Raw genomic sequence first — 17101 nt, forward strand, 5'->3', positions numbered from 1 at the left:
GGTCAAAATGTTTTTAAAAAAAAACCCCCACTACAAACGGAAAACAGACAGGGACTTACAGATGCTTATTTATTTTATGTATCCATCATTCTAATGGAATGCAATGCAACATTCATGCTCTAGATTGTCTCTGTGGAGGAGCATATGAGCATAATATTTTACATATAAAGACAAGTACTAACACACACAAACACTGATACATTAGAGAAGTTCATACCAACTGACAATATGACAGTCGTGTACTGGATAAGTTGAATGTATACCAATGAAATCTAATTATTAGCAACCAACCCTGGAACAGAATTGTCAATTCATCCAGCAGAAATACCGGAGAATTTTAATTGTTCACTTTCAGCACAAATAGGTTGTTGGCAGTCAAGACAAACAGTCTCTCATTAGTGGCCCTGAATCCAAGTACGGGGTCATTGGTGTCCACGTTGGCTACCTGTTGTTTGGCGACCTGCCCGACCTGACGACCCTGTTTCCGGTTGAAGAGCACCGTGTCCACCGGCAAAGGCTGACGGTAAATGAAGACACGCCTGAGGCACTCACAAAGGGCTGCGTAGGAGAAGTTGGGGGCACAGGTCGCAAACTTTTTATCACGTTTTGAAGCCTGAACATAACCTAAATGTGGGATAAGATGAAAGAATATTTATACGATTTTTGCAAAACATCATCTCAATGTCTAATTAGACATTAAAAATATAATCTGAAGTCTGAACTCCTGCGAGGACTTCAGATGACACAGCTCTGAATCAACATGCACCAATGCTAAATTCTGCTATATATCCTAATTATTTGTTAACATGTATTAATTACTTCAATGATCTCATTGATTCTGCCTTAATTTAATACACTGTTTAAATTAATACTTTGTTAGCTAACTGCGTACATTTTAGAAATACTTAATTTGGACAGTCACCTCTGATAACAGATCACTCTAAATTGTAGACACATGCATTTTCTGTAAAGCTGCTTTGAAACGATATATATTATGAAAAGCGATATACAAATAAATGTGAACTGAAAAAAAAATGCCCCCGCTTATTAAAAAAAAAACACAATCAGAAGGAAGTTTAAAAGATTTAAAGGGATGTTTCACATTATTCACAAACAACTTGTCTTACCGAGTGCGTTAAAAGTAGAAATGTGCTCCCATATATTGTTGTCCTGGTGTGGACGGGGCTGCCAGAGCAGTGCATCGACATCGTGCCGTAAGCAGAAAGCAGGCATCTCAGAGGGGTCAATATGCACAGAGAAGAGGAACTGGTGGCTTCCCATGCTCACCTAAAGGTCAATAAAAGGCATGTAAATAATTAAAAATGATCTGTGTATCTAATAAAATAAAAAAACACTACCATTTAAAAGTTTAGGGTTGGTAAGATGCGTTTGAAAGTAGTCTCTTATGTTCACCAAAGCAGCATTTATTTGATCGAAAATACAGTAAAAACAGTAAAATTGTGAAATATTACAATTTAAAAGAAGCATTTTCTTTTTAAATATATTTTAAAAATGTAATTTATTCCTGCAATGGCAAAGCTGAATTTTCAGCAGTCATTACTCCAGTCTTCACATGATTCTTCAGAAATCATTCTAATATGCTTATTTGGTGCTAAAGAAACATTTCTTATAATTATCAAAGTTGAAAACATTTGTGCTAGATTTTTTTTTGTGTGGAAACCATGTCTGTTCAAAAGAACAGCTTTCATTTGTCTTTAGTCAATTTTGTATTTAAAAAAATCCTAAAACAAACTAAAACATCTGAAGAATATGTAAAATGACCAGTTTTGTCTATACCTTGTTAAAAAAAATGTTAAAACAACATAGCAAAATATAACTATATTCTCTGTGCTGTTGCCTCTTTAAGATGGTATCTTCTCAGTAGAGATGAAGGCTGGGAAGCAGAATGGATATTGAATTCTTTTGACTCAAATTTTCATTGTGCTGTCTGTCTATTATGCCGTCACTCTAGCAGAAAATGAAATGTGAAAGAAAAAAAATCTTCATACATATTCTCATAAAAAGATCCCATTATGAGGCGCCCGTCTGAAACGACAGCAGGATTGAACCATTAAGAGTAAACAACAGCAATGCAAGATGGTGGCAGCTGTAAGTCAATCATTATCGTCACAGACATGAAGTAAAATCTCTGTCTAGTTATGAATCACAACGGTTTTCATGTTGTACTGAAAATGATAAGCGTTATATCTTCAATTCTCAAGTGATGTTTTTGTACCTCTGCTTTTACACTTGTCCAAAAAATCCATTTGGTGAATGCTGGCTCTCGTTAAAAATACCATTTCTGAAACCTCATCTTGCTCTGCTCACTAGTCTAACTGCACATTAAATTCAAAGCAATATGTGATGGTCGCTATTCACAAGTGGTGACAGCTTCACATGCTCAAATGCCTCTTAAAACGGCCAACACTTTCATTCGGACATAAAATGCTGCTAAGTTACCTCAAGAAACCGGTCCCAACAGATTTAGTCTGGAATTAGTTAAAAGGGTTAGTTCACCCAAAAATGTTTACTCACCCTCAAGCCATCCTAGGTGTATATGGCATTCTTCTTTCAGACGAATAAAATTTGGAGTTATATATATATATAAAAAAAAAAAAGTCCTGGCTCTTTTTGCAAGGCGCTTGTGCGAAGACTAATGCAAACATCCTTTAGCAAAAAATGGTTAAACAACTATGTCGGACAAATTTGAAGTTGGAGATTTGGTGTTTGTATTAGACTTCACACATTTTTTTTTCCTCAAAAACTTAATTTCTTTTCAACTGAAGACAGACAGACACAAACATTGGATGGGATGGGGATAAGTAAATTATAAGGAAATTCAAATTTTAAAGTGAACTAATCCTTTAAAAATCCTTTTTCATTAATCTCAGAATCTCACTTGCTACTGTTTGGTCTCTCGGTGAGAGGTCGAAATGTTTAAGGCTCTCCACAAATGGGCACCTGGCTGTGCCAGAACTGCTTCACAAGAACATCACTGAGTCTCATGTTAAATTCATGAACGCAGTGGATGTGAAGAGCTCAACAATAAAGATTTTTTTTTGGGCTGGCCTGTGGTTCAGATTTTTACTTGGCATGCCAATATTTACACTGATCCACCACCACCACCACCACCACCACAAAAAAAAAAAAAAAAACTGCATGTCAGGCGGCTAATTAACTTTACCTTGGTGTAAAATTTTTAATCAGCACAATCAAAAATAAATGATTGGGCTGGGTAAAAAACATCCTTTTCTTGATTTTAATTGATTCTTATTTTAAAGTACCGATATCGATTCTTAAAGTAGCACTAGGTAGGTTTTGCTCTCGGGGTCCCCCTCCAGTTGGGAAACAGTATTGTCCTCTACTACTGTCGTAATATTCTACATCAGGGGATGCATCGCAAGTGCATTTGTTGACATGACAACCATGATAGCCCTGAACACTGCAGGAGGAGTTCACATGCAGGTGTTCTGCTTGCGTCGCGTGTGAAATGTCTTCATCCCAGGTACAGTGGCATATGTTTCAGCATGTCATATGAATATAATTTCATGGGTTTTATTTTTTTCAAACGCCAAATGATCGCGATGCTCACGTTTACAAGCCAGCGTCATTATAGTAACTTAGTCTATTGGTTCCCGTTTTACAGAATCTATATGATACTTCAATTCAATGTTTGAGTGGTAGGTAGTAACCATATATCGTCAATATTATAATATCAAGCTACCATAGATGAATCTGCAAATTTGAAAAATCGATTTGCATTATAGCTTGAGGAAAGACAAATAAACCAATATCACAGACATGTTAGGTATCCTAAAATATGATTTTATTCGTCTTATGTATTTACTTGCAAGAATGTAGCCCCTCGTCCTCCAGCTCACGCCAACGAGCAAACGCTGGCCCAATGTTGATTCTCGTCCTGCCTTTAATCCCATCACTTTCTCTTTTCCTCTTTTTGCTTTCCTCCGACAAAACCTTTGCTTTCTTATTTTTCTGTGCTGCTTCGGCCATGACTATAACATTCGGCAAACAAATGATAGTTTTTCTCGCACGTCCGAATTTAAGGAAGTGGGGGTGTCGGTGGAAGTGACGTATATGCCGTAAAGCAGTCGAATTTTGTAGTTCTTTTTGTTCTCGGGTTACAACCCGAAACCCGAAGTTTAAAAGTACAATTAAAAACGATACAGACCCCGTCAGGCTATGGCAGACGTGTCATTCAACCTATTGTAAGTCGATGTATCATCACAAGAGGTTTGAAAATATATTATAAAGGTTGAAAAGTTACCTAGTGCTGCTTTTAATCCCAAGAATGTTTTCAGTTGATGAATGAACAAAACTTTACATCTAATAAATCGCAATAATCTTTCCGATTTGTTACTTCTAAAACACGTCTCAGCTTTTAAATTCTGTCAATTTTATTACTAAATTCCAACAGTAAATACTGTTTTGGCACTCTTTTATGTGTGCCAAAACATAAAAAGCAAAGAGGCAGCACAAAAAGCATGTGAACTGATAATATCTTCCGCTTTATTGCTAGTTAAAGCATGAAATAAACACGAATGAACATCAGAAGGTATGTTGAAAGATACAGTACAACTTACCAAAATCCATGTAATCGCTCAATTAGTGTTTCAACCGAGGAAAGACGTAAACAGCTTGTAAACAATTTAACGTAATGTTACGTTTACAAATTTTTTTTTTACCTCAGAAAAGCCATTCAATGTCCAAAAACTTGTTAGTCAGCTAGAAAAATGTACTTTCTCCTTAAATCTTCAATTAATGCAGCCCTATGTTTGAATAAATCAGTCATGTTTTTATGACAGCCTCCATTTAATTGTTTATATTAATAATTATAATAATAATAATTTGTTACATTTATATAGCGCTTTTCTAGGCACTCAAAGCGCTTTACATAGAAGGGGGGAATCTCCTCAACCACCACCAATGTGCAGCATCCACATGGATGATGCGACGGCAGCCATATTGCGCCAGTACGCCCACCACACACCAGCTGATTGGTGGAGAGGAGACTGAGGGATGATACCAATCGTATATATATGGGGATGATTAGGAGGCCATGATGGACAGGGGCCAATGGGCAAATTTGGCCAGGATGCCGGGGTTACACCCCTACTCTTTATCGAAGGACATCCTGGGATTTTTAATGACCACAGAGTGTCAAAAAACAAACAAATGAGTGTCTTGTATTATTATAACATAATTATTATAAAGACTTCCTTATGTGTAATTTAAATGCAAGTAGCCTACAAATCAGTTAATTGTAACCTTAAATATTATAGTGATGTACTGGGGTTCCCTTCATAGTTTACAGTATTAGTAAATCGAATCGAAGGCTTATAAATCGAATCGTGAAATGTGTCAATGCCTAAAACTGAGGTTCCAAAACTATTCTGGTAGGGAAAACAAACACTATTTGGAAAAACAAAATCTTAATTTTAAAAATCAAGTAAAAAAAAAAAAAAAAGAAATTCAAGTCACAGCTGAAGGGTTAACCATTTTACTACAGATCTCATCTTAAATATTACAATAACCAGCCATCACAGCATCTCCAGCATTATTCTGTCCGTTTAACAGAAAGAAAAGAAAAGCTTATCTTAAATGGTGGTGAGGAGCTCTTGAGATACACATCATTCAGATATACAGTGAATGTCAGACCCTCTTCTTCCCTTGTTGCCGTCATGGCTTTAGTTGAAAGATGAGTGTGTGTCTCTAAAGAGAGGTGCCACTCTTCAGGAACACAAAAAGAAATACAAGTTCTTTCAGGTCTGCTCCAGCACCCACTGCGGGACACAAACATGCAATCTCTGAAGAGGTCGACATGGGAACGGCTCTCCTCAGTACCTGGAGAGAGGCGGCTTTGCAATCTGTGAGCGAGTGCACTCAGAAAAGGTCAGTTTGTTTCGCTGCATCAATGCAAGTGATTTAGATGTGAGAGGAAGAGAGGAAATGGGGGGAGGGACTGGGTCTACAGGGAATTTTATTCTATGGCACAAGAAAAAAAAAAACATTTGAAAGCCTTTACAAAATGTACTGCATGTACACACAGAAGAAAAATGTAGGATGAGAAGACCTGTATTAAGTTAAAAAAGGCAGGAAATGATGATCATAATGGATAACAATAATAATATTAATGATTATTATTCTTTTAATGCTTTTCTTTTTTTTTATTAATATTATTAACATTAACATTAATATGTAATTAATATTCTTCTTCTTCTTATTATTATTAGTAACAGTGGAGTCAAATGCTTTAGCTAAAAGTGTCTGCAAAATGAAAATGTATATATAGCAAACAGTTGTCATGTGTATTTTAAGTGTCAAACGGATTTGCAACAAAAAAATGATGAACCTACTATAAATAGGAGAGGGGAAGATATACATATAACAAAGCAGGCTCTGATTTCCCAATGGCCTGGCTACTAACTTGGCCCACTATCCAGTTGTTGTTGTTTTAATCAAACCTGTATGACTTTCTTTCTTTTGCAGAACATAAGATATTTAGAAGAATGTTAATTCAATCCAATTACTGAACAATTTGTGCTTTGTGGCAGGGCACATTATCCTGCTGAAAGAGGCCACAGCCACCAGGGAATACCATTTCCATGAAAGGGTGTACATGGTCTGCAAAAATGCTTAGGTAGACGATAAGTGTCAAAGTAACATCCACATGGATGGCAGGACCCAAGGTTTCCCAGCAGAACATTGCCCAGTGCATCACACTGCCTCTGCCAGCTTGCCTTCTTCCCATAGTGCATGCTGGTGCCATGTAGTGCCTTGGCCACCCATGACCCTGTTGCTGGTTCACCACTGTTCCTTCCTTGAACCACTTTTGATAGATACTGACCACTGCAGACCGGGAACACCCCACAAGAGCTGCAGTTTTGGAGATCCTCTGACCCAGTTGTCTATACATCAGAATTTGGCCCTTAAACTCACTCAAATCCTTACACTTGCCCATTTTTCCAGCTTCTTCTAACACCAGGGTTCCTACACAATTTTCATTTCAAAATTCCATACTTTTCCAGACTCAAATTTCCAGACTTCCCTACAGATTTTTCCGACCATAGTTAACTTGTTCTAATAAATTGTTTTAAAATTCAACTGCTAACAAGTATGTTACATTCTAAAGATTTAGTATTGCCGTTTTTGCCTTTTATTAGCATAGGAAAGTAGCTAGACAGGAAGTAAGAAGGGAGAGAGAGGGGGGCGGGATTGGGAAAAGTCCATGAGGCAGGACTCGAACTCAGGTCTCCCGAAGCACAAAAGCACTACATGGCGACGCACTTACCCACAATGCTATCGGTGCCGACAAGTATGTTATCCACGTCATAATAGATCACTTAACAACAAAACACAATCTAATCTTAATGATTGCGTGCTCCCTCGATATTTTGGTTATTTGATTGTGACGCGGATGCACGTGCTCATTCAACGGCCCAGATTGGATACTCTAGTAAATATCGAAGTTTTGCGAAATGGACATGCAGGCGTCGGAAGCAAAAAGAAATGTGGGTGGGTCCTCTCTCTTTTTTTTTTACTGGAGCCTAGATGCATTTACATTTAGTACTGTACAAATATACGCCTTTGTTTGCTAAACGTCTGGTTGGGAAAGACAAAATTATGGAAATCGCATTATCACAGAGAGAGGCAATAGTGTAGGGGTAAGACGCATGGCATCAAGTTTTGACGCAAATCTACCCGCGGTTGGAAACCGCCTTTTGCCGAACTCGCTCCATTTTCCCATCACATATCAGATCAGAAAGGCATTTCTTTCTTTTTTTTAAATGAAGAAAATATTAGAAAAGTGAAAATAAAGCATCAAACGTGTTTAATAATAAGTGTTTATCGGTTAGGGGTAAGTAAACAGACATGTGCTGATGGTAAAAGTGAATGGGTCCAATTTCATTGATCGTAAAAAGTGGTTGGGTCTTGTCCCACACCTTGGTTCCAACGCCCATGGAAATGGACAACTTTAATTTGTAACACTGAGAAAATATAAAATATAACAGTAATGTTAAAAAGAAACAACACTCACGCCGCGTCATGCGAAAACGCAATTGTACTCTGTGAATGCACCTGATAAGAGTAATAAATTGACCGATGTGACTACTGCTGCAGCTTCAAATACTCCATATTCCCTCTAAACACTGTTCCTGTGAGTTGGTTACGACTGTGTTTACGTTAAAACTCACCAAGATGGGCATTGAGACATTTTTGAGTGTATTTGACCATTAATAAGCTGGAAAAAGGAGCTCATTTTTGCACTTGTATGTCAGAGGCGGCTTTATTACAGTATGTGTGTGTGCGCTTCAGATGCGAGCGCGAAATCTGCGGGAATTAGTAGAATTAACTTTGTGTGCAACTAACACGCTGTCATGCGGAAAAATCCAACAGAACACCCCTTCGCCATGTTCAGAGGGTTAACTGGACTGAATGAGAGGAGGCGGGTGCGTGTCAACTCGCTGTCGGTCGGAGAGGAGAGGAGAGCGCAGCTGATATCGATACTGTAGAAAATTACTATTGTATAGTTTCAGATATTTCAGTATCGATACATAGCGAAATGTCGATATTTTTGACAACACTAGTAGGCATACACACAGGTTCGAAGACTCGTTCTCTCGCCCCTACAGTGCAATTCGGCTTGGTATACATCCGCGCTAAAATATCAAGGTAAAAGTCATCATAGCCTGCGTAGTATAGACCCAGCTCCCAACCCAACTTTGAGAATAGATTAACGGCAATATTTTTTTTATCGCCCGTTAAGAGTCTCACGTTAACGCAGCACGTTAACGCCGATAACAGCCCACCACTAATTTATATATGAATTGTTCATTTAAGTTATACAAAATACAGTTAAGTTTGTATCCAGCATCCATGTTTCTTAAAATAATTTATGCTATCAACTCTCCAACTATTATTATTTTTTATGTATAAAAGTCTAAAAAACTCCTTTGTTTTAAAAGCTATAATTTACTAACTATTCATAATCTGGTGTAATTAGACTTTCATTTAATCTTGTATGAATATGTATAGTATACATATAAATGACTAGAGTGACTTGACTTTATTCTCACAGCTGTACCTATAATTAAATTATTTGAGGAGTTCAGAGGTGAAAATTATTTATTGCGATTAAATGCGATTTCTGGCATGAAAGACCTATTGAAATCTACAAGTAAGCCATCATAATATTACTGACTTTGCTTTCAGCCACTTCCCTTTTTGGTGACTGATCCCTTGATTACATGTCAAAGCGACAGTTAGCGTTAGATTGTGCCGAACCATCAAGTGCAGGAATGTTACTTGCAGCACAAGACCAAGAGAGAAAAATCAATATTGCGCTTTTGTCCTCACACTCTCTTAAATCACAGCTTATTTCATTTCAACACTATAGCACAGATCATGAGCCTCTTATGGGAACTTAAACAGAATATCAGCTGCATCAGGTCAGTAGCAGTTTAAACATTGATCTGAAAGCAATGAAATCTTTAAGATCTAAAAGCAGAGCTGACTGGTCCTGTAGGTGATATAGCTGGTCGTTCAGGGCACCAACATGCCGGGGGTCTATAATAAATTGATAGATCTTCCGATACAAAGATGCTTAATGCTCAATTTAGCAGTGTTTATACATGTTTTACGAAGGTAAACTTGCGACCTTTTCAAGAACAAGTAAAGAAAATTTAAGGAAAATAAAATTTAAGGGAAAATACATCACATGATCTCGAAGGCTACATTTACACTAGTGTGGTTTCGTTTTATAACGCATAATGTCTCCTATGGTTACGTCTGCTGTCCACATTACTCCCTCGAAAACAGAGACTTTTGGAAATGCTGCAGACTCCGTTTTAGTTGGAAAACTCCAGGGTTGCGTTTCAGTGTAGACGGACCAAAACAGAGATGTTTGAAAAAGAAGTGTGGCTGCCCACATTCGCTCCCTGATTGGGGCTTCTGGACCATCCCTGATACGTCAAGCCCCTCTCAAAAGACCATTAAGCTACCAGAAGATGATAACAGACCAGCCTCGATGACAGTGTAAACAATAACATGGAGACTTTGCTGACTTTGTTGTCAGCAGCAATCGGTGCATGGAGGGTGTGAACTACGGGGTCGGCTCCCTTAATAAGACATGGGCTCCCCTGAAAACGTGATTTGTGAAATTTTAGCGATTCTGTGTTAAAGCTGGGTTGATATAGGTCTGCGTGACTCTCGATGTCTTAGGCCTAATGAACAGAGGAATTATGGTATTCTTCTGTAGCCTGACGAGTAACTTTAACCTTTGTTCATGTCAACTCAAAGACAGCCGGATGCTTTGTTTATAGACTATATTTGTGGGTGGCTGTTTGAACTATCAATTTGTGTTGATAAAGTATAATAGTGTAAATCCTATATTCTGATTTATCCTATATAGTGCTTGCATTAAGCAAGTAGTACGGCTGTAACGATTTGACCAAAAATAAAAACCTTGATTAATTGAACATTTTACCTCGATTACGATTATTTTGCTTTTTTTTTTTTTTGCCCTCATAAGGTTAAGTAAGTTCCTGATAAGGTTTTTACTGTAAATATTTTCTACTATTAAAAGGTGGAATTTTTTTTTCTAATGAAAAAGTGCATTTCTTTGTGATTTTAAAATACTTGAAGGAAACAGCTTTCAGCAGTTATTGTCTATGGGGCAGATTTCTGCATGTTGTACATCAGATACAGATAAATTAACACAGTAGGCCTAAATTACATTTATTTGAATGCATTAATGAGAGAGTGATTGTGTGTGTGAATTACTCATTCCGTCTCTATTCATTATGAACCTGCGGTTTGCACTTACTTCAAAAGGTATTCAAATATATGCCTATAACGGTTGAGTTTTTAAGCTAGTGACTTTACTTTAGTCACAGGACAGCATTGACACTGCCCTGCTCTTTGCGCGCGATCTTCACGTAATGTGCGAGCTTCTGTCTGAGTGTTCGTTTGTCACAATATATCAGGCATTAGTTCAACATAATACACATCTGATGGTCTAAAATCGCTTTAATGTTCAAACTGGCAGGCCTTAAAACACAGACAAATGACAAAGCTTTGTGAGAACGCAGGTGAAAGAGGTCTACCTTCAGGGCGCGCGCGCGCGTTGTCAGAGACGCGACATGGCTCGGCTCCCTGTCACAGAAAAAAGCTAAGCACTGAACGCATAAGTTTTCCGTATTGTTGTTTTTCGCTTTAAATGTTCAAACTGGCAAGCCTTTAAATGCATTTACTTGACAAACTTTATGAGGACGAAAGTGAAAGTGATCTGGCTTCGGGGCTTGCGCTCGCAGTTTGTGTGTGTGTGTGTGTGTGTGTGGCAGCACACAGGGTAGGATATAAGAACGGCAATTAACTTACCTGTATAAACTGTGTAAAACATGCAGTTACTATAGTGATTCTAGGCATCTATAAACAAAGATAACTGCTCCTGCATCTCTCTGTGTGCCTGCAAACTGCAATTGATGTGACTGATGAGGCGGAGTCACGTGACTAAAACCGAAATAACCGACATGGGAAAAATACGTCAGTTAGAGGTTCTGAATTTCGGTTTCGATTATTTTTTGATTAATCATACAGCCCTAGCAAGTAGTGCATACACTTGTAGCTGTTATGTATCTTTGTAAGTCCTCTTTTGAGGCACGAGCAAGGTAGCTGATGTAGCTTTCCCCACACTGTGTGCCATGCTTTTCAAATGAAGGCTTGGAAACAAAAATCTAAACATGCATAGATCTCAACATGCAGACATAAAGTTCCCTCAAAACCCTCGAAAACAGAGACTTTTGTCAATTCTGCAGACCTAGTTTTAGTTTGAAATCTCCAGGGTTGCATTTCAGTGTAGATGGACCAAAACAGAGACGTTTGAAAACGAAGGCATGGCTGCCCACATTGGCTACCTGATTGGGTCTTCTGGACCGTCTCTGATTCGTCCCCTACCATATGACCATTACACTACCGGAAGACGACAGTTACAGACCAGCCTTGATAATCGTGTAAACAATAAAATGGAGACGGAACTGCAAGCTTTGCTACGGCAGCAATCAGCGCATATTCCACACTGTGCCATGCTTTTCAAATGAAGGTTTGGAAACTAAAATCTAAACATGCACAGATCTCAACATGTAGACAAAGTTGTCACATGGTACTTGTTGCTTTAACTTGTCACTCAGGGCATTCTCTGCAAGCTCTGGTGGCGTGATTTGCTTGTCGCGACTCTCTGATTAGTACAGCATTATGTGTAATGTAGTTTTTCACCACGACTATTTTAAAAATAAGTAGAAATAATGTGAACAGACAGATTCAGCAAAATAAAAAAGTGCATACTGACAACCACTGAACTCACAGTAGGTCTATCTTCAAAAGGGTACAAGTTATCGTTAAAAATATATATATTTTTTTAAAGAAAGCGAATGGAGGTTTTACGTCCGTAACCCGACTGTTTCACTCTACTGTATTTCTATGGCCTTACCACATGGGTGGGCTTCAGAGTGGCACCGTCAAAGCGCATCAGTGTAGAGCTGTCCTCCGGAAACATGTCACAGTCCTCCAGTTCCTGGGCATTGCAAGGGGGCTTGTCCTTCTCTGGGTTTGAATTCTGCAAAGTCAAATAAGAAACAAATACTAACATTTTGGAAACTTTGCCCAATGCCTTCATGCTGTATTTGTGCTACTTTTGAAATATCTTATTCATTTTATTACATTTTATTGTCATTAAATCCTAAAGGAGTCATGACACAAGAAGTCAAACTTGCCTTAATCTTTTGACATATAAGAGGTTTTTGTACCATTAAAACATCCTGCAAGTTTCATAGCTTAAAACATTTTCCTCATTACAAACAAAGAATTTATTTATTCAAGCGCCAGAAACAGCTTGTTTTCATAGTGGGTCAAAATCAAATAGAACTCATTATAAATCACTGACACTGTCTACACTGGATACAGTATACAGATGTGTGTTCAGTTTGTGACATACTCTACGCACTTGAGTCTGTACACAACAGGACAATTGGAAGAGTGAAAAAAACGTTTAAAGTGCCCCTATTATGGGGCTTTTGCGAATATTCTCTTTCATGCAGTGTGTAATATAGTTGTTTGTGAATGTAAACATTCAACAAAGTTGTGAAGTTGAAAGTGCACAATAAATAAAGTTGCCTCCCAAAAGAATCAACTCTAAACTGCCTAAACGAGTCGTCTGTAATTAGACCGTTACGCCATGGTTCTACATCACTAGGTAAGATATTTGCATAATGACCTTCTATGTGTCTACGTTGTCTGTCCGCGAACAACTTGACACAGAGGGTAAACCCAGTTTACGTAATTTTACTGGCGACTGCTTCCCAAATCTCGGAGATCAATGTGGGATTCGCAAAATGCTTGCTCTTGAAAGATGGGTCAGTGCCCAGTTTATTTGGACCAGCTTGCTCCTCAGAATCACAACCTGTAAGTATGAATGCTTATTGGATGCATACATTTTCTACCGGGTGTTCATAATACGTAGTTTTGCGTTTTATATTGTGTAAGTTTCCGGCTAACTGGCTTACTGAAATAATTAATGCTAATCAGCTATGGGCCACTATTACCTAAAATTGTCTATTAATGCAGATTGTCTGTCGTTCTTACTTTGAGTAAAGATAAAGGATGGAGCAAGAGGTGTTTTACAAACTTTAATATTACAGGTTATCAGTCATTCACATTAGTGCTTGGCTAACGTATGCACCGTTATTGATACCGTAGTGTATCCTGAGCCTCCTGAGCTGAAATTCAGTTATAGTGTAATGGGCGTTTAGCTTCTAACAAGCACTGTAAGCAGTAGACCAATCACAACAGACTGGGCCATCTGTCCAATCAAAGCAGAGTAGGCTAGCGGAAAGGAGGGATTTAGAAAGATTGATTTATTCATTGAGTCGTTTGAGAATCACTGAAAAATGTGGTGATGTGCAATGTGTATATTATGAGAAAAGGACGTGTTTTTTTACCTTTGATGCATGCAAACTAGGGCTGTGAATCTTTGGGTAGGAAGCGAATCGATTCGATTCACGATTCATAGGTTTTCGATTCGATTCAAGAACGATTTTTGACAATTCAGAATGATTCGATTCGAGACTATTCACATTAAAATTCGATGCGATTCGATTATGCATTTTTTTTTTAATATGCATTCATAGGATTATTAAAATGCTTCCCCTAATGTGTCTTAGTCAGGGTGTGAATTACACAGCGGCCTTCATAGGTCAGAGAGTGGGCAAAAAAAATGGTAACACTTTACAATAAGGTTCATTAGTTTAACATTAGTTAACATGAACTAATAATGAACTGCACTTATAAAGCATTTATTTTACCTTTGTTAATGTTAATTTCAACATTTACTAATGCATTATTAAAATCTTGTTAACATTAGTTAATGCACTGTGAACTAACATGAACAAACCATGAACAGCTGAATTTCGTCAGGATTTGTAATCGATGCATCGAGAAAACGAGTGAATCGTTACACCCCTAATGCAAACCTGTTGTAGGAAACCTCCAAAACAAAATTAGGACTCTTCAAAATAGCATAATAGTGGCACTTTAAACAGTTAGTTTGCATCTCTGTACAGACTTAAGAAAATATCCCAGCATTGGAAACAACTGGATGGTTTGTTTTTATGGCGTCCTGGATCATGTTGAAGGATTACATGTTTGTTCGGAGCATTTTGTTTTGTCATTGAGGGACAGTATATGGAGTGTTTCAACTTTTGTTAAAGGATGAAGCAGCCAACTGCACTTGATCTGACAGCAGCTGCAGTAAATGATTTTATTATGTTTTTTCTGTAAATTATGGTTTTATATGGATAATGTTTTCAAAACATTTGCTCACGTGCATTAGCAAGTGGGCGTTGATGCTGTTTCCTATGCAATGACGTTAGCCAGTCATAACGGTGACAGTTTACTGACCAGCCTTAAAGGAGCCGCCCCTTAAAAACGGGTCATTTCAGACTTTTTTTTTTTGCAAATGTTTTTTTTTTGTGCAAAATACTTTATTAACATTATAAGTGAACCTAAAGAAACATATTCAAATAATTTTAAAAAATCCATCATAAAACTATGAATTATTACACATTTAATGTTATGATAAATCTAAACAGGAAGTGAAATTAACTATTTTTATTATTTATTGTGTGAAAATATTTATATACATTTATATATGAAAGGAACACTACTGTGGTGTTATTTCCACCAAACCGAGCAATTGGGTCCCAATAAAATGTGTTTCAAAAGTTATTGAAAGAAACTGACCAGGTCCTCAGCAGTGAGATACGAGAGTTTCTGTTGGAGCTGCGATTTTTGTTCATCATTCATTAGATACTCTCCTCTCCGGTTCCCCAGAACCACCTCGGACCAGAGCGGGCCTTCACTTCGCTTCTGTAGACTGACCTCCAAACTACACACACAAAAACTCCAGATAAACATGCTTGAACATCTTTTCATAGTGTATAAAAAAAAACAGATCAAAATGATTAATTTGAACCTTTTTGGGGTTGATAGTTCTGTCATTAATAAAGGACTTAATCAAAATTGATTCTGTTTTTCCCTTTGAACTCTGTGTACAAATTGAATATTTCCAATCTATTCAACTGCATCTGATAAAAACAATTCCTTTCATATATTCCATTATATTGTACATGCCTCATAAACAAAGGTGGCTTTGGGTACCCATACAAATGCAAATGACTGATACATTGACTGTAAAAACAACAGACAGGGAAAACATAAACGCACGTATAAACACTCAAAACAAAACCCAGACGGAGTCCGACTTGCACACTCAAGAGCACAAGAGGGGCCATCGGGGCCTCTTATTAAAATCAAGGATCTGGAAATACAGACGAGAGGACAGAGAACAATGCAGAGTGAGGGGTTGTTTGCGTCTCCAGAGGAGGTGGTGAGTGAACGAGACGTGAGATGATGTTTATTAGAAAGAGGTAAGGACAGCGGATGAAGGGACGGATGTGGAAATTCAAATCAAATGAACAACTAACACTCATGTAATCATGTTTTTGAGAAATGACTAGTTCGTAAAACCTTTCAAATCTTGATACATGTGATGAATGTGAACAGAGGCACAGTGACAACTCGCACCTCTCATAAGCATACAACAATGTGGGCGGTTGTTCTCCATATGCGTTGCTTTAGCTCAACATTTGCCAAAATCCTCTTGTGCATATCCACAGTATATTTAGCCTTTGTCAAGACATAATGTGGAACTTCATAAGCTTTGGTAACGTTTTGTAAGTTGGCCACATGAGAAAACTGAGTGCAACTTTCAAGAAAATTCTGTCATCATTTATTCACCCTAATGCATGCTGAACACGTTCTTTCTTCAGTGCAACACAAAGGAAGATGTTTAGCAGAATGTCCAGGCTGCTCTTTTCCATATAGTGAAACTGTATAAAAACTATAAAAGCCTAATCTATAATTAAATTCAATCTGTTCATCATATAAAGCGATCGTGTATCTTCAGAAGATTTGGACTAAACCACTCAGTTCATATGAATTACTTTCAACAAAATGGTAGTTACATGGACTGTCAATGGAGGGACAGAAATCTCTCAGATTTCATTAAAATGTCTTCATTTGTGTTTTGAGGATGAATGAAAGTCTTACAGGTTTGGAATGACATGGGTGATTCAATGATGACAATTTTCATTTTTGGTGAACTAAACCTTTAAAGGGTTACTTCAGCGATTAAGCATTAAGCTTTGTATAAGTAAAAACCCGGTAGTATATTTTCAAATTATCGCACTTTCCCCCCTAATATCCCCCTGAGACGAGAGAATTATACATTTTATTTATGGAAAAAAATCCTCAGATGACGCAGATTTTTTGGCCAGAGGCTTGAGACTACAGCCAGTAGAAGGAGCTAGTTCCGTATGTTATCAAACCCCCTACAGGGGTGGGATATCATTCACAGAATGTAAATGCGCATGGCCACTGCCACTCGGCTCGGGCATTCATAACGGAGCGGTACAGAGCAAAAGCGAGTGTTTCAACTTTTCAATGAATTCCTATGAAAGTTTAGCTTACC

At 37.8% G+C, this 17101-nt stretch overlaps 1 protein-coding gene across 1 annotated transcript in view; it reads right to left on the reverse strand.

Moving 5' to 3' along the window:
• The window catches only part of nudcd1 (NudC domain containing 1), a 42029-nt gene continuing 24928 nt past the window's right edge, over positions 1–17101 (reverse strand). The window contains exons 7-10 of the mRNA XM_079829015.1: positions 15313–15457; positions 12506–12631; positions 1128–1287; positions 1–624 (exon numbers count right to left, since the gene is read on the reverse strand). Of these exons, the coding sequence (XP_079685141.1) occupies positions 338–624; positions 1128–1287; positions 12506–12631; positions 15313–15457 (718 nt within the window). The 3' untranslated portion in view covers positions 1–337. The remainder of the gene's footprint in view (positions 625–1127; positions 1288–12505; positions 12632–15312; positions 15458–17101) is intronic.

The sequence above is a fragment of the Gobio gobio genome, assembly GCF_949357685.1.
Source record: "Gobio gobio genome assembly, chromosome: 11".
NCBI lineage: Eukaryota > Metazoa > Chordata > Actinopteri > Cypriniformes > Gobionidae > Gobio > Gobio gobio.